General features: G+C 37.2%; 1 protein-coding gene across 3 annotated transcripts; it reads left to right on the forward strand.

Moving 5' to 3' along the window:
- The first annotated feature begins 1,407 nt into the window (after positions 1-1,407).
- Positions 1,408-18,757, forward strand: LOC121423811 (alpha-N-acetylgalactosaminide alpha-2,6-sialyltransferase 3-like). Of its 3 annotated transcripts, none has more exons than XM_041619307.1 (6): positions 1,408-1,467; positions 9,983-10,279; positions 13,760-13,931; positions 15,526-15,781; positions 16,922-17,029; positions 17,822-18,757. In XM_041619307.1, exons 1-6 carry the CDS (start codon positions 1,408-1,410, stop codon positions 18,459-18,461), a joined length of 1,533 nt encoding a protein of 510 aa, XP_041475241.1. In that variant the 3' UTR covers positions 18,462-18,757. The 3 variants fall into 3 exon arrangements, with proteins under 3 accessions (XP_041475241.1, XP_041475242.1, XP_041475243.1); XM_041619308.1 differs by lacking the exon at positions 1,408-1,467 and adding an exon at positions 4,601-4,742; XM_041619309.1 differs by lacking the exon at positions 1,408-1,467 and adding an exon at positions 9,780-9,887.
- The last annotated feature ends 727 nt before the right edge of the window (positions 18,758-19,484 follow it).

The following is a 19,484-nucleotide window of genomic DNA, read 5'->3' on the forward strand; positions in this document are numbered from 1 at the left end:
CTGAAACCAAGGGTCGAGGGTCTGAATCCCAATCGGCGCCACTGTCGTTTGGCACTCCCCACATAACCGTTAACCTGCTAACCTTGGCGTTTGGTGATGTTTGAAGATTGAAGCATCCAAACCAACAAGCAGGCGATATTTTTGTCAACAAGTGTATATTTAGTTATTGGAAATTTATAATTACAAGAAAAGAGGAAATGGGGGAGGTGTGTGTCTTCTGAATCTATACTACTACTACTACTACTACTACTACTACTACTACTACTACTACTACTATACTACTGCTGATATTCAAAAGAAGCCAGATTAAAAATAAAGTTCCAACAACCAGTCATAACTGTATCCAAAATGATCTCCCATACGTTCATTTTCCTTGAATGTGACATTGGAAAATCAATCATTGGACAGTACATCAAGGTTTAACCATCTCTGTTAGCTCCATGGTTTAACTGAAATGATGGGCGTGGGGTGGACAGCCCATACAATGCAATGGTCTATGCCTATAACTGCCTGATGCGTGGATGTTAAAGGTTAGATGCAAAGTTCGGAAAATGAACCATAAAACAAAGCGAAATGTTATGCATAGACAAATCGGCTTAGCATAATTCCAGTAAATGTCCCAGGTGTTGTCAATAACTGACAGTTCATCATGGATTTTGCAGCCTCCTACATTGTCGAAGTATTACTAGTATGTCCATTTTGAGTTAAGTCATTTGACAAACTTATCGTCCCATCTGCAGTTCATATTTAGTTCGCGTTCGTTTCAAGAACTTTACAATAAAACTTGAATCGTGGGTATATGATGAAGAAAAACACATATCATAATTTCTGTACATTAAGAGAGAGGGAGAGAGAGTGTGTATAAACTCTTTTGCTATCGTGGTTCGGGCATAGAGCTCGGGTCTATAATTTCAGGGAATATTTGCCCTTATTCACGACGTCGAGGTTACTGATTTTACAGTGACATGTAAATGTACAAATTTAAATAGCACATTACGATTTGATACTGATGCACATGTAAAATTATTATCCAGCACAATTCAGTGTGCGATCCTTATTTGAAAAAAAACAGTCTAAATATTGCATGTGGTAATGTATTGTCGTGGGAACCTGCGTTTAGTGTGCTACCCCCCCCCCCCCAAGAAAAAAAAATCACAATGAAAAAAAGTATATTATTTTCAAATAATTTCAAAATCTATCCAAAGAAGACTTTCAAATGTGTCACTCGCTTTGCCCTCTCGATTTTTTAAAGAACTAATGTTGCTCCATCTATCTGCCATTATCTGGCCCTCATTTTTGGCTCTTATCGTGAAGTTCTATTTCAAAGAGAATAAACTTGGTTATCCCTTCTCAGGTTCTAAGACTATTTATTATTTCAAAGGCGAAAGTCCCATCAAGAATATAAGGATGTTTGGGAACAGAATGGATAGATTGTATGAAACCAAGTACACAGATCGAAAAAAAAATGTAAGTATAAAATGTACACAATTCCGTTCTCATGACGAAATGTATCTGTTACTGTTTGCAAAAATATAACAAATGTTTATAAAGTTAGATAAGAATTGATCGAATGATGTTCTCACCATAAGAGAATGGAATTATATTCAATGATTGGCAGTCGTGTCACGGGAGGGGGATGAAATAATTTGCCTTACTTCGAACCACCCCCAACAAAAATATTTAAACACAATTGTAGAGTGATCCTCCGTTGCCCCCCCCAACACTTTATTTTGTCTGCCACTTCACCCACCCAATTTAAAAATTCAGGTGTAGCCTTATATGTTGAGAAAGATTATATATTATATAGGCTCTATAAATTATTTTAGTTGTATATATTTCGTTCTATGAATGACCGTGCACTAGATGCTGAACTATTAATGATAGCTGCATTTATAAAGCGCCTTTTGCCTGAGGATACAAAGCGCTGCTATTATTACCCAGGCTTTAGCTCGAGCTACCATCACCGGCGCTCAGTGCATGCAAGGAATTAATCCTGCTGGGTACCCATTCACCTCACCTGGGTCGAGTGCAGCACAGTGCGGATAAATTTCTTGCTGAAGGAAACACGCCATGGTTAGGACTCGAACCCACGACCCTCTGTCTGAAAGGCGAGAGTCAGAACCACTAGACCACGACGCACCCTTATATCAAACTGACACAGCCCTCTACAATGACAATGCAGCTATCATTATTATTAATGACTATGGAGGATGACGAATCCATGGACTGACCAGGGTCCATGGACTGACCAAACAACTCGACCATGGGAATCAAAGTCCGAAAGATAAGATCGCCACGAGAGGCAAGATAGCAAATACAGGTCCCGCACCCTAATATCAAACTGACACAGCCCTGTACAATGACAAAAACGTAATAGTTTGAATCATTGATATCACTAATTCGCCAAGTGTGATATTCTTTAGGGTCACGATGATTCTTGGTCATATTTCATGCGCAAGCGCCCATCCTGTTAATGATACGTCTGGCAAGCCATCGTGGTATGTCATCGACGTCGATCAGAGCTGGTAAATGGTAGCTTTTTCAATCGTTAACACGTATGTTAACCTTTGTCACTTGCTCCCAATTCTGCCTTTTGGGGGTCAGTATGTAGCGTGGCGGGCGGCATGGGGACAGGCGATTGGCCGTACTCTCTTGATTACCCCCCCCCCCAAAAAAAAAAACACATACAACTATAAAACAGTCACCCCCCTACCCCACCATCGCCCTTCGCAAATTATCACAAAATCGGCGAGCCTGAGTGGTCTAGAGCCACAAAACTCGTATTTGTCGTCAGCATCGAGTTCACGTCGATATAGGCCTAGAATGAAATATTGTCCTCAAAGTCGTTTCTGAATAGGAGAGCCTTCAGCCTTTGCCTTCGTGGCGTTTTCCACTCTTGAAAATAATGTTGAAGAGGGTGAACGTCCAACTCGGGCGTCCAACCATTGACCTCCATCATGTCCATGGCATGAAACGTCATAAAACTATCTGAATGAACATGATGAATGCGGAATGTGGTAGGCCGAAATAGCGCTCCCGCATGCGCAGTATGTCCCCCGTGCATTCATGTTCGTCAAGTCACTTGTACAGTAAAAAATAAAATAAAGAAGAAGAATAACGAAAAAAACAACACGTTGTTTCAATTCAATTCAATTCAATTTTTCATTCCATTTCCATTCAAAACATAACACAAAGTAATATAAATCAAGTACAATTTTACAGACGAGCATTCTTACTTCGTAAATTAAAACGGCCAAAATTGACCATAAATGGAAATGGTTTAAGCCCGTCACTCTAATAAAAAGTTGTTGATACTTTTTACACAATTGTTTAAAGTGTTTATTATATTGTTTAACTTTTTAACAACTTCTTTGAAACTGAATAACTTGTTTAAGACTTTGAACAATATTTGTTAGGGCGACAGGCTATTTTCAGGGGTTTTTTTTACAATTTGTCCAAATAATAAAAAATAAAACTTTACAGAACTCGTTTCAAACATTGTACAAAATAGATGACAGGTTTAAACGTCGTGCTTAAAAGTTTAAACAGCGTTTATTCGAGTGAGTCGTGGCGGACTGCCAAAATAGTTGGCCAATTGCGCCATATACGATTGATCATTCTCTGGTTAAGTATACCAGCACATTATATCAGGCACAAACAAGGACGAATTCCCTGTCTGCAATTTGCATTTACATTTCGAATGATTCTTGGAAATACGGATGTAAAGGGACACTGATATTGTGGCTACAAAATCCCCACCCGATCAAAGGTTTATTAAACGCATTGGGAAGGGAAATATAAGTATTATCTTTCATAGTTTATTATAGAGCAAAAAACAGGAATCGTGATTTAATGTAGAAGCTACTGGTATATTAAAGGTCTAGTTCGGGTTCTTTTTACCCTGATCTATAAGTTAAATGTGTCAAACGCACACTGTAAAAACTGTGGTGTTAAAACTGACACAAATTGGTGTTAAAAGAGGACCACACCCTGAGGTGTTAAAATAACAACCTAGAGATTGAACATAACACCAAAGAGTGTAAATGTAACAACCATAGGTGTTCTAATAACACCTATAGGTGTAAAACTAACACCACCAATTTAACACCGGTGTAAAATAATTGGTGTGGTCCTCTATGTACACGGTTAACACCACAGTTTTTGGTCTGCATAGATTGTAGAAACAGTGATTGGTCCAGTGGTTGTGTTATTCCCTTTGATTTGTAGCGGCCACAAGAAATAAGTATAAAAAATGGGGATAGAATGAAATAAAATGAAATAGATAATAGTGAAAAAGTTAAGAATAAATAAAAAAATGAAATTAACAGACAATTAAAACAAAAACAAAATAAGTGACGGTTTTATTAAATTAAAAGAAACCCACAAGAAAAATATTCTAATGAAAAGTCGGTATTAAATTACAATAGTATTATTTTCAACATAATACCAAAGCTAGTAAAGAAATTCATAGCTTACAATATTCCGGTCATACTGTAATATTATCGATGGAATCGAACTAATTAAGGCGATTGTGTGCATCGTGACGTCATTAAAGAACAAACATTACTCCTGCCTCACTATGGGCACACTACAGCACCGTGCATTGCTTTAGCTGATACTGTAAGAACGCGTCGCGCTTCTCCGTCATGAAAATCTCGCCTATCAGGGTGGTATATTGAATATAACACTGAATAGGAATATCATTATAATACCGATAGAGGTACATTGGAATTAATATGGAGGTAAGTGAATGTGATATAACGATAATATTCTCAAATCAATTATTGTTTGTTTGGATTTTATAGTTAAGATTGATTGATGCGTTCAGCATCATGATAGGATATGCATATTGCGTAACTGTATCCCATCATTGCCATTATAATGTAGAGTGCTCAGTGGAAACAAAATCAAACTAAATACTAGTACCGTATTACATTTTATTATTACTTTTTTTAAGATTAATCATGAACCAATAGGATTCGGCAAATTCTATCTGTTCTATTACATTTATGGCAAAAGAAGCTACTGAAAACTGCTTATCTAAAAAAAAGAGCCAATGGAGTAAATTAGAGAGTCAAAAGGGGCCTAAGCTTTCGATCCTAGCAGAATCTTCTTCGGAGGCAAAATCAAAATCTATTACATTTATGCGAACATTTTTTTTATTGATTCATTGACACGTGCCCTTATGAGCAAATATGCTTGTTTATAATGCAATAACTATTTTGATATCTTCGTACTATTTTATGTGTAAAATAAAATATGAAAGTATTGTAGCAGCATTGTTGGGGTAATAGAGATCGTTGGAGTTTGAAACTAGAAAATTGTGGTTTATTTATGACTGTCAATTTTCCCTATACTGCGTATTTTATCATGATTTTATTCGTTTTATTGCCGAATATGCGTGGTGATAAATTTTTTATTTCAGACATAAATAGCTTGCTGACTCCAGAATCCTGATAGAAATTATGGAAATACACGTTGAAGCTAATATAAAGCAAGTACTATAAATTCATTTTGACGTAATGTATTTTATTCGATAAGACTTTCTTATTAGACCTACAGTAGTATTCCTACATGAAATGTGTATATCTTCTGAACTCGGTGTTTCCTTTAAGTTTGCCTCCTACTAAACATTTATTTAAAAAATTTTATAAAATAAAACTTTTATATTCTATATACATACATATATATATATATATATATATATATATTGTGTAATAATTCTAGATATGTAGGCGTTGATTATTTGGTGTTATATATTATGCTCTCATGCATATACCCACCACGCAGATTTTATCATGGTTTTATCATTCGCTTCCATTTGTTTTAAGTTGTGGCGTAATGTAAATAAAGTGACTCGGAGCAAATGAAATTAATCAATATGGCATGAACTGTGATATTAAAAAGAGTTACGATTGATCCGATCAACCTCAGGTACAGGGAAATCCACAAATGCCATAGTTTGTTTTTTAAAAGGAAATTTGCGCAATGTCGTTTGAAAACAAGGAGAAGCATTCTGAATTGTCAAGTAAACAGTGAATGACATGAAATATCGAAAAAATATTTTGAACAAACATGTATTTTAGATATTGACGTTATTGGCTTTTCATTGTTATGGTTGATTTGAACAGTCGTAACTCTTTATTATCATATTGGTCCTAACATGCGAAAAAAGAATGGTTAATCTTTACCGGCTTTACGTTTTGCACTGTGAAGTGTGAACAATATGAAAGACATATTGTTCTTTCTAGAATGGATTTTGAAAATAAATATAAAGAAGAAAAAACGCCAGTGAATCTGCTCTAATGACTACTGATATGGAAATCATTATTGAAATTTAATCGTTTACTTAAGAAAGCACAGTGAAATTTATTTTTACTTAGTTTTATTTAACGTGGTGGTTTGATTCCATGTAACATTCAATAATATTTCTCACCGTAATTTCCTTTCATGTTCTGGTAAATCTTATCCATCTCAATTGATCATAATCAACTAAAATAAATATATGTATGATAAAGTGACCATATGAAGGTTTATGCAACTTGCTTTATGTCCTAAAATGAAAAATATGGATTTATATTGATTTTGGTTTAGTAGACAATAAAATGTACAGTGTCTTTATTATTCTACGTTTATTATCTGTTTTTCCCGCATGGATGATAAATCTTTAGATTATAAATCCATAAAATATAGCTGCGTCGGTGAACTGATTTATTCTGACTAGGTCGATAATTACGTACCGCCCTTATACGTGCTTAACGTCTTAAGAGTTTGCACGAGATGATGGTTTTATCTTTTATTATTAAAAAAAATAGATCTATGCATTTTTAACTCTTCTTTAATCTCCCTCCTATATATATAATCCCTTCTTCTGTTTTTATTTTTACATAAAGTATTTCTTATGGGGTAAAGCGATACAATATCTAAAGATATTTCTGCTCCCATGATGCTGAACTGAAAAGGTAATTTCATTCATTCATAGGTTAATTCTATTTTGGTTTTTTCTGATTATGTTTTAATACACGAATTAATTTACATCTATTCGTTTTTCTGCTTATTCAGCTTTATGTTTAAAATTTTCAGCATTAGAAGAAGTATAAAGAAATAATCATGCCATCCAAAAGAGTGCACTTATCAAGTAGAAAATTTCAAATTGTGCAGTTTGTATACATAAGTTATGCTATAAATACCTACTTGAAATTTAAGACCAGTTGTTTAATAGTTGCACCTGGGTTTGACATGTTTGGAGTGTGAATGTGTGTGTTTGTGTGAGTGTGGGTATGTTTGCGTGTGGGTAATGTTCCTGTTGTGATCTTTAAATATCTTGTAATTTTTTTCCCTCATAGTTATTCCATGTTTGAGTAGAATACCATATGCAGGGGCCCCTGCCCCTGCAACTTAGGTCCTTCCATTTTTCACTGATTTAAATTCTTATTGCGTATAATTTCTGTCTCAAGAACCATTTATTTCAACTGAAGATAATTATGTTATACTCATGTCAAGCATGTAAATGTCTGTGTATGAATAATGGAAATAAACTGAAACTGATTACAAGCTGTGCTTCTTTGGGGTCCCAAACCTGTCATTTTTTTCATTTCTTTATAATGTCACCATTTATTTTGTTTGTACTTTGTCCTCCTTTTGACTGTTCTTGACTGGGTTTACTTCTAATAAATTCAATTCAATTCAATAAGCCTTTAAGTCCACCTTATATGCGACTGGTCCACGATCCGATTTTGGAACAAGTCGCATTTTGCTTCTTAATATGAAAATTTGAATGAAGATTATTTATTTTCGGTACAAATTGACTGTAAGAATACAATTTTGGAAAATAGATTATTCAAAACATTTGTTTTTCTAGTCAATGCCGAATTGGTTTCAGAGCGTAGCCGGTCGTGGGATTGCTATGACGTCATAATGACTACATATTCAATTCGCTTTTATCCCAAAAACAATGGTAGCATAGTTACAGATTTCAACATAAACCTCCATACGATGATTAAGAACTTTGCACAGTAAGATGTTCCATGTCCCATTAGCATCACATTTTACAACGTTTTATTCAAAAATCGGGTCGCAGACCAGTCGTAAGGTACGCGATGACCTATATAAGAATATCACTCTTTTTAACTTATGAATTTCACTCTTTTTGTAACCTATACGCTGCATTTGAAAAGTGAAGTATACATCCATACGGCCTTAGATCAGGTTCCACTGTAAGAGCAGTTAGGTACACGGATGTATAGAGAGAGCGTTGGAAGTTTTTTTTAATCAGAAAGGGTCAAAAGAAGGACCCTAGAGTCTAGAGTGTATCAAGATGAAGATAAAAAGCATCAGAATTGTTTCTTCGATTTCGTATATTTCATGACTTTCTTTTTTTATAATTGGAAATTCAGTTGCTATATGACTGGCCACACTGATATACATGTACGGATGGGAGGAGGACTGGGGGGCCATGGCCTCCTAAAGTTTCATGACCAAGAGAAAAAAAAATGAAAAAAGGAAATGAAAAGCACTGGCGTACAGATGGGGGCTGGGGGCTCTTGCTCACCCCCCCCCCCCTAAAAAATCACGACCAAGGAAAAAAAAAGAAAAGTGAGAAGTGGAATTAGGATATAATATCTGAATATTACATCAATATCTATCCCAAAATTGGATCTGTATGATAAAAATGCCGAAACTTTTGCTCACTTGCTTCGTTTGCTTACACGATATACCATTACGCCACTGAGGAAAATGATGATTATTATCTTCTGAACACTGATGTATAATTGTCTAAAGCAATTTTGGAAAAAAAATCGATTATTGTATTGTTAGCTCTTTTCATCAAGAAAGAATAACAAACAGTCCTTTTCAGGACTACATACATGGTGTTTACCGTAAAAACCTCCATTATTGTCACCACGATGCAAACCTTCAAAGATCATCTTAGATCAAAAATTGTGGGCCTACTATTTTTCACACGACCCTGAAAAATTAGCATTGAGTCCTGCTCTGCTGCTCATATAAGCAGACCGTTAAAAGCAAAAAATTGATGTGGATTTCTTTTGAGGAATACCATACTATTTCTCAAGGCGGCATAAATATGGTCTGGAAGGCTTTCCATTGGCCGTCCGACACGCCATGGTCTCAGCCTATATTGTCTGTCAGCAAGTTCATCTAATTCGCTCAAATGCATCTTCATCCAATCTTAAGTTCGTCGAATCGTCGAATTACACTACATGGGTTGCCCGATCCCATCTAACATTACTTAGTCTACGGATAATACATCTAAGACAAAATTACAATTTGATAAGTTCGTTATTCTTTGAAATCAAGATAAAACCAAATAGTACGATTGGAGCTAACACCATTTAAACCGAAATTGAGATGAACGGCGGGATGGGTGGGGGGGGGGGGGGGAAGGGGTGTCCCTCCCCCTTTGGATAATGATAATAATACATAAGATTCAAATAGCGCACTTTCCATCTTGATTAGATGCTTAAGGCGCTTCAGAGCAGATCAACAAGAACTATTTACATATAATAAATGTCTGAACAATAAGTCAATGTCTATCAAGAAACACTTTTATACAGGTATGTTTTCAGGTTGCCCTTGAAGGTGGTCACTTAAGTCTGGGTTTTCATTTTCCATTTAATGCATTTTGTACAGCAACCTGAGGGTCGGCTCATCGTCAACCCCTCCCCCCCCCCCGTAACCACTGTGAAAAACTAAAAACCGCACGAGCGCGGCGGGTACGGATATTTACTAAAAAGCCCGAACGCCTCCTTGTTTGTGGGCTATATATCCGAGAATTAGACCAACAGACCAACATGGAGCTCTAAACGGGGATATTGGGTCCCAGGAACAACAACAACAAAATCTTATTGGACTACGTACTTTTAAATGTAATTTGCAAGATAACAAAAAGTTCACTGCCAATGCTCACGAGACTTTCCTTGATTTAACAGAATTATCTTACTTTATTTTTGTTTCTTGATAGATCCGAGATGCCACGCTCCTCGTCATCTGTTGGTACTCTTTAGTTGTATCCCTCTGCATGCTCTACGTCCTCCACACACACTCCGACGTCATCATCGGCAACGGGGTGTCGAACCATGTGGCCAAGGCACGCTCCGACAACTCCTACCCACAGGACCACTCGGGCTGGATCCGGGCAGGCTCCAATGCGAAGACGACGACGACGACGGCAGGACCGGAAGTCGTCATCGTCACAACGGCGAACGGGACAGAGAAGCCTTCGGGACATCCTGGTTATACCCTCTTGGATAAAGACACGGTAAGCGGATACGTAGTCTTTTGATTTGTACAGAAAAAATGTCATCAGTTGGGGATGATGAATGAAATAATGTTTAAGCTTCTACCAACCATAACATTTATTTGGGGTGCGCTTTCATCCACTCCTGTGTAATTTATCAAACCAAGTGATCAGTCGTGCTAGTCACACACCATGCTACCTGCGGTCTGTAACTATGTAGTCCTTCCTTTTGTTAGTCCTCTTCTTTGAAAGGACTCCAAGACAAGGATAATATACTGTTTATTTCAAAAGCCCTAACACTTTCAGAAGCAGGCTCGTCCATTCAAAGGACCAAGTTCCCAAAGGAAAAAAAGTTCAGGACGGTATTGTCTACAAGATCACCTGCACAGATTGTGGTAATTGTTATGTTGGAGAAACAGGAGGAACGACTTAACAAAACAAAAAAAGGTCCTCATATTGAACAATCCATGCAGCACCCCATTCATAGCTGTAGCAGAACACACCCTCAATACAGGTCATAACATTGGATGGAATGATGCCCAAGTAAATGCCTTTGAAAGTAACTTCTGGAAAAGAAAGGTGAAATAATCACTGGACATGGAGAAAAAGGATTAATCCAGTACTGAATAGAGACTCTGGATATCTATTGTCATCCATTTAAGAGACACAAAGTCACAGACCTAAAGGCATGGTCACACCGCCCGAGCGTTGTTAGAGCGGTCGTAGAGCGGAGGGAAAAAAATCATCACCGCTCGCTACCGTTTACCATTTTCGATTTTGATTGTTGTTTTTTTTGTTTTCGATTTTTCCCCCAATTTTGAGAGCGAAATTCTACCCTATTTCCCTACCGCTCCACGACCGCTCCAACAACGCTCGGACGGTGTGACCATGCCTTAAGGCAGCATGGTGAGGCTTGAGAAAGTCCACAGGAGTGAATGGAAGTTCGCCCTAATCAATTGTTAAGGTTGGTAGAATTGAAATAGTCTTTTGGTTGCCCGGGAAACTGGAGTTTCCTCCCGTATATCTTCATTTTTTATGTTGCAGACAATCATACCGACATACAGATAGGGGTCGCTTGAGGGCCATGGACCTCCAAAAGTTCCACGGCAAAGAATGTCAAAATAATAATAATATGAACATTAGTAATGCACCGGTATCCATCATAAAAAGATGCTCATGGCGCAATAAAGAAAAGAAAAGAAAAGAAAAGGAAAAAGAAAGGAAGGAAGAAAGAAAAACTTACTAAAAAGAGGGGTAGAATAACAATTACAAAATCTATAGTATTTGTATGAAAACGGTAAAAAAAAATTGCTCGCTCTCTTCGCTCGCTCGAAGTTTTTTTTATTAGAAATTTTACTCCATGCGCTATGTCTGCTCCCTTCAAAATGTTCTACTCATTACGCCACTGGCCATGTTAGTTGGAAAAAAATAATAGATCATTGTTCAGTTCATATTCTTTTAATTATAGGCAAGGCAATTTGAATCAACTTCCAAAACATCCTACAATAATAACACAGTAGACCTACCTGAATAATGAAACGAATAACCGCATAAAATCTCAATTCTCCCGATAAAGAATCAGACTCAACACTGGTATGTTATGTGAACGACAAAACAGCAGGCATAAGGACTATTTTTATTCTAACCATTTTTTAATACTTCTTTGGAACGAATAAAACTGAAACAATGTCAAATGATATCATCTTACGAGGAATTATCATTATATTTTATTGTCTCGCATTTGTACATTCTACAGTGTAAAACAAATTTACAGATATTGGCAACAAAATACTGAATAACAGTTGTCGAGTTTGAATAAAATTGAATTTCACTATCGTACCTAACGAGCGCCATTTTCTCTCATGTAATCTAACCTACCTGCGTGATCAAAGAAGTCCTCATCTATCTGATGTGAGCTTCGTCTTCGTTAAGACGAATTTTGCATGTTAAATTATGTCAAAATCACAAATGCTATCTCCTTGGCATTTCTGTTCATAATATTAGTAATGTGATATTTTTAATCATAAGTTTATTAAATCATGTTTTCAATTTTGAACTTATTTAAAAAAAAAAAAAAAGCTTCGCACTGAATGGAAAAGAGCATTTTTTTTAATTATGTAACTATACGAATGCCCATGGTCGACAGAAGAGTATTAACTCCCCCTCCCACTCATCCCCCTATCTATCCCGCTCCTCACTATATCCTCTTTCTCTTTACCCCCCCCCCCCCCTCTCTCTCTCTCTCTTAAATATGCTACAAAATTATGTTCGACAACATCAGCTTCTGTATTATAGTTTGACAAACCCATCGACTTATGTTATCAGATAATTTGATATCATGGTTTTCCCCATAACGTCCCCGACTATAGACGTTCGATATAGCTCATATAATTACCAACGCAATTGTCTGGAGTGATAAACGATCGTGACGATCAAGGCATTTTTACTCTACTTACTCAACCAAACTTCATATTGTACGGATGATAATGAAAGCACTTGACTTCGATAAGCGTATGCATATATAGCTTAGATAATTTTGATAACGGGAAGGATTTTTTAAATATTATATTCATGTTATTTAACAGCACATACTTTGAATTAAGTTCAAACTTAATAGACAAATTTTATACTGGCTTACATATCTCACATTTCGATCGTATTTGAAATTAGGACAACATAATCTCATAGAATTTAAGATCCTATTTTTTTAGAATAATTTGATTTTCCAAAATTTTATTGTTGTAGAATTATATATAAGGAATCTTTGAATTATGCATGGCGATGTAGTATGAACTCCGTGAGTCTTGCGTTCTAAAGGTCACCGACAAAGAGAAGGTATTTTATGGTGGAGTACTTGAAGCAAAGTATCAAGGAACATTACCAAGCTATTACCTCGGCTATTACTGATACTACACTTAAAATATAACATTTAAACCAATATTGTGGAGCACCCGAAGAAGTTACACTTGACATTATTCTCCTTGGAATAACGAGGATAGTATTTCCTTATAATGGTTGGACTTGCCGCTGGCAGTTTCGATATAAAACGTGTTGGCGTTTATCAATACGACTTTGGCTGGGTTGAAAGCCAAGTGGGGTGGGTAAGAAGATCGAAGGTGACGAAGAGAAGAAAAGAAGATGTAGAAAAGGGAAAAGAGAGGAAAAAAGGAGGAGGAGGAGGAGGAGAAGAAGAAGAAGAAGATGACGATGATGATGATGATGATGATCAAGAATTAGACCCAGAAGACCCCACTCATGCAGGGGGGGGCAACAAAGAAAGAGAGAATGAAAAGAAGTGGAAAGGAAATGAAATAAGCAGATGAATGAACAGGGAAAAGGAAGACAATCATGCCATGGAAAAGTTCGTGCAAAAAACGACACACATCATTATTATTCTTATCATTATCATTATTTTTATATTATCATTATTATTATCATCATCGTTGTTGTTGCTGTTAAAATCATTATTATTATTATCATTATTATACATCATTTTTGCAGCCTCTTGATCTCCATTGCGACCGGTGTTCGCTCGTATCAAGCTCGGGTCAACTTCTCAATAGCGGGGCCGGAGCGGACATCGACAACGCCGATTGCGTCCTTCGAATGAACAGCGCCACGGTCAGAGGGTACGAGGAGGACGTCGGCATCCGAACCGACGTCCGTGTCATAGGTAAGATGATAAGGTGTCCTCGTAACCAGGGAAATATATGGTAATTATAGTCTACCAACCATGCAGCGTAATATAATTATTTAATATTTTAATAAATGAATGGTTATCTAATACTTCTGAGACGGGTCAAGATCATCCGAACAAAATGTTTTTACCTTTTCATGAACAGGTCATAAAAAAAAGATCTGGCTATGAGGGTAGGAGTCGACCGCCCCCATGAATTTCAAGTAGTAGAAAAAAGGGGAAAGAGGGATGAAATGAGGGGAGCTAAAAAGAAAGATATGGTAATAGGACATGTAGAACTCTAATACCTTTATTATTTTATAGAAAACAAATGACGTCTTTACCTTTAAATCGCCCATCCCCCATTGAAATATCCTGGCATCGCCCCGCCTCATCAGCTATTTAGATTGGATTACCAATAGGCCTGTATGTTGTATTCTGTAATTGTGTTTGATTTATATATGACACATTTTCTGTACATGGAAACATATTAAACATGTTTTGTTCGGTGGAGGTGACCTGTCTGAGAAATGCTATGTGTCCATATTAAATAATATATTAAATATATTAAACTTAGTATTTAAGCATTAATTACCATGTTTACGCTACGGTTAATGGTAAGTTTATGTTCACCAAACCTGTTACTTCTCTTAGATAATTAGAAAACCATCAACAAAATACAAGATCATGTAATGATAAACCAGTGAATCGTTATCAGTACATCAATGGATGAACTATGAGTTAATACGTTGAACACAAGTAAATGCATATATTACAATTAAGTGCTTGAAACAATACAAAGTTTTCTCTTGCCAGATGCGTTCTTTAAAAGAGCTTGGACGTGTCAGTATAGATGACACTACTGATCTGGATTTAGATAACGCATAATGTGATTATTGCAGTGGTTGCATAACCCATATCAAGATTTTTTTTCTCTAATCATGGACATTGTACACAGATGGGGACTAATAACTCCTAAATATTTTTAATCGTTAATTAATTGTCATCGCGAGTCATCAGTATTTGCTAGGGGTAGAGTACTATAAGTGTTGTCATGAATGGGGAGAATTATAAATCTTGCAGGATGGCTGGACAATTGCAGACTTTGGTCAAATCATGTATACTACATGGTCATATAGTGATTATGGTGGTGGTGATATATGACCATGGACCTGTATGCTATGGCAATGGTGATGATAGTGATGACGATGATGATGATGAAGATGATGACGATGATGATGATGGTGGTGGTGATGACGGTGATGATGATGGTGGTGGTGATGACGGTGATGATGATGATGATGATGATGATGATGATGAGGATAATGCTGATGATGATGGTGATGGTCATCATGATGATAATGATGGTGATAATGATGATGATGATGATGATTGTGAAGATGATGATGGTGGTGATGACGATGATGACGATGGTGATAGTGGTGTTGATGACAATGGTGCTGATGATGTTGGTAGTGGTGGTGATAAGGAGGAGGAGGTGGATGTTGATGATGACGACGGAAATCAATGACTATCATAAAAGACAATTCTATTTCATTCTACATGTGTTATTTTATCCGCTGTCTTCTAGGTCACGTAAATTTAGCTCGGGGGCTGGTGACAAGCCAAGATCTGATCGATGAAATCCTTGGCGACCCCGCAACCAGGACCGGCATCGTCGTAGTACCCTGGCTCTACCAAGAGAAGATCAACAAGGCCAACAATTCGGTCTATCAGGCCGCTAGGAACATGACAGCAATGTACCCAAACGTCAAATTCTATTTCCTCACACCGGAGAAGATAAATAAGACCGAGGATAGGTTTCAAATCGAGACAGGTGTCAGCTTGTAAGTTACACTGAATTGTTTAATTAAGTTCCAGGTGGGTTTTTCAAAAAGCTGTTCGTAAGTTAAGAGCGACTTTAAGAACGACTGGTGATCCTTTCTTGTGGGAAATTGTATATTCATTGGCGATGGTTAAGCGCGTAGAAAGGTTCACCCGTCAATCTTAAAGTCGCTCTTAACTTACAAACAACTTTATGAAACGGCCCCCAGGTCTAAGGGTTTTCCTTTGGTTATCAGCTTTAATATACGTCATTGATAATTTAATTACAACATTGAGATAAGACTAATGAGATTTGTTGAGTTTAATGTGATTAATTTTGATAAAAGGCCTACTCGCTGAAAACAATTGTTCTAAATTCGTAATGCTTTATTTATGTTTTCTTCTGAATAAAATCTTCAATATCTAATACCTAAAAATGTTTTAAAGAAAGATCTTGTCAAAATTTTGAGAGGGTGTTATGTTTTCTCTTCCCCCAAATTCCTTCACTAAAATCATCTGAAATTACATTTGCTAGATCCCGTACAATCAGAGCCGTACAAAGTAGGAGTTCGCGGTGTCGCCCTTTCCCCTTGGAAAAGTAAATGCCCCCAATATAGCAAAATGTCGGCTTTTGGGGTCTGATCATCCTTGTTTCCTCTGCTCAGAAAACTTTTTATAGGACCCTTGTCGTCCCATCCAACTTTCACAAACCACTTTCTTGGCAGAGTGATCCATCAGCTCCCTAATAAAACTATATTCATGCATACACTGTAAAACCTGCGGTGTTAAAACTGACACCAATTGGTGTTAATGAGAGGACCACACCCTGAGGTGTTAAAATTACACCCTAGAGATTAAAACATAACACCAAAGAGTGTAAATGTAACAACAAAAGGTGTTGTAATAACACCTATAGGTGTAAAACTAACACCACCAATTTAACACCGGTGTAAAATAACTGGTGTGGTCCTCTATCTACACCGGTTAACACCACAGTTTTTGTTGTGTGCCATACAGAGTACAGTATGATACACAATATCATAATATCATGCTATTTACTTATAAAATCAATTTTATGATCATTTCATTCGGTGTGCATTGGGTGGTAGGGGGTACCGATCTCTCCTTTCATTCATGACGTTTCCTAAAATTCGAATCCACAGAACTGACGCAAAGACGTGGTTAAGTACTGGTTTCGTGGCTATGCTCTTCGCGCTGGATGTCTGCAATAGAATAGATGTCTACGGCCTATCGAATGTCGATTATTGCAAGTAAGTTCTTGTTATAACCAATAATGACCATTTATACGTTGCATCTGAAATAATCTTTGATGACGTCAAATGGCAACCATTAAGCTGTGAGCACCGGAATCGGTTGTCGATCTTAGCCGGGGTAATATAGGAGAGCCCTTAGGGGCGCACCATTAGATATCCAGAGGGGCTGGAAGTTTTTTTAAAAAAAAACTTGACTTGGTATATGAGCAACAAAAAAAATTGTCTCGATAGAGTAAGGAAAAAACTTTTTGATTTGATCTGATCGGCATTTGAATTACATGTATTATGAAGCTGAGTTCCCGGTGTCGAATATTGCCAAAAGTTTAAGTTTTCAACCCGATCTAACGCGATTAATATGTTTTTATATTGGTTTCCACTGCGAATCTGATCAAATCAAGAAAGCTCGATCAGAATGTTCAAGACCACTGCTCGTCGGTAATGTTCAGCAAGGCATTCGAGGAAGTGCATTCGAGAAGGGAGCCAGGGCGTTTGCATCATCACAATTACTAATTGCCTAGCTGCTAGATCGACCAGGATGAAAAAAAATAATATCAGCTTGATCTAGTTCATTCAATCGGTTTAAATTTTTTGGCTCTATTAAGACAGGTTGTTGCTACTTTGGTTCAGATAATGTTCTTCATAACCTTTAACCCGGAAGGTATAGAAGTTCGATAACCAGTTCAAAGGAGAATGGATATTATTCTTCAATCTTCTTATATTAGTTGTGTAACGAAATAAATTCCATATTATTTTTACTCATCTATTTGTTTTTGTTATCCAACCATACAGGAGACATCCGAATTCCACATCCCCGTATCACTACTACGAGCCGGATATCAGGAAAGAATGCGACTACTACAAATGGAGCGAGACGCAGATGACGAAAGGGCATAAATTCATGACGGAAAAGGCGGTCTTTGCGCGTTGGTCGCTCGGCTACAACATTCACTTCCACTACCCTTCCTGGCGAGCAACCATCCGAAACGTCACGGCTGAACTGGACACGCCGTTTCTTCAACTCTACAAGGAAGCCCTCAAGAACGGCACGCTGGAACAAATACGAAAGGCAGCACCGCACGTACGAGTTATTCGCCGCGTCAAAGTCATACGGCGACGCGTGCGGAAACCGCGTCCGAAAGTCGTACCGGTGGACGAGCAAAAGAAGTCACTGGACGCGGATGGCGTCCTCAAACAACAAAATGTCGACGACGTCATGAACAAAACTAAAGATGTCGCTCATGAACATATCCCAGATTCAAAAGTTTCTGATTTGAATATTAAAGATATGAAATTAGCCGAAGGAGATGGACTGAACAAAGAAGAATTATCTGTTAATAAAAATCCTGGAATTCATCCGTTGGTTCAAAGAGACAATCGTTTTCTAGCTGCGAGGGGAGGACAAAGCGGAATTCATAAAAAGCATCATTAGTCATGTTAGTGCTGAAAGATATAATATTTTACAATATGTGGATGTGCTTATCTGGTATGTGCTGTTTAAAAGATGTTCCATTTAATGCTTGAAATGCTTAGAGGAACTCTTATACCATGTTGCCTTATTGTTTTATGGAGACATCATCGTCATCTCCGTCTCCTATTATTTATTTATTTCGTTTGCCAAAGTTTGGAATTTCAGGACTACAATTTGAATAGGCCTATTCTAATGTTGAGTGATATAATCGTCACTCATATGTTTCTGTTTGTGATGAAGGGGGAAGGGAGTGCGCGGGGGGGGGGTGTTAGGGAATGCTTGGCAACAGTGCTTGGGGTGGAAAGAGATGGGAGGTGTGGATCAAGGATGGGGGAGGGTGTCTTTTAACAAGATTGCTTGCTGAGCCGCTGCCAGAATTAACAAACGGTGCTGACTATTTTATGTTTGCTCAGTAGTGTTACGTGATGAATATATTATTTTATAAACATTATTGTGATGCCTTATCTGAATCTGTATGATCATGTTGATGAATTTACTATGAATTAATTAGTACTCTGTAATAGCTTGATCGAGTATTTTTTTTATGTATTGATCTAAAATGTGCGTTATTACACTAATTTCGTTGATGCTTACTTTAATTTTTTTGTCTTGATCCTTGTAACCTATTTCATATGAATCCATTCGTCTTGTTTGTCGCATTGTATTCCAACGCAAACCTATACCAACGAGTCGATTCAAATGAGAATAGGAAAAAAATGAACGAGCATAACATAATAGACCACAATGTCATCAAAATCAGGTATATAAAGGAAAAAAGAACCTATACCAACAAGTCGATTCAAATGAGAATAGGAAAAAAATGAACGAGCATAACATAATAGACCACAATGTCATCAAAATCAGGTATATAAAGGATAAAAGAACGTCACGTCCATTCCGAGCATTCTCTGCGTGTCAGTCAAACAAGGCGAAAGCTTTGTTTGACCATGACCGTAAGCAGGGGGGGGGGATGGTTGCCCCCAG

Source organism: Lytechinus variegatus, chromosome 11 (genome assembly GCF_018143015.1).
Source record: "Lytechinus variegatus isolate NC3 chromosome 11, Lvar_3.0, whole genome shotgun sequence".
In the NCBI taxonomy this organism is placed as follows: Eukaryota; Metazoa; Echinodermata; class Echinoidea; order Temnopleuroida; family Toxopneustidae; genus Lytechinus; species Lytechinus variegatus.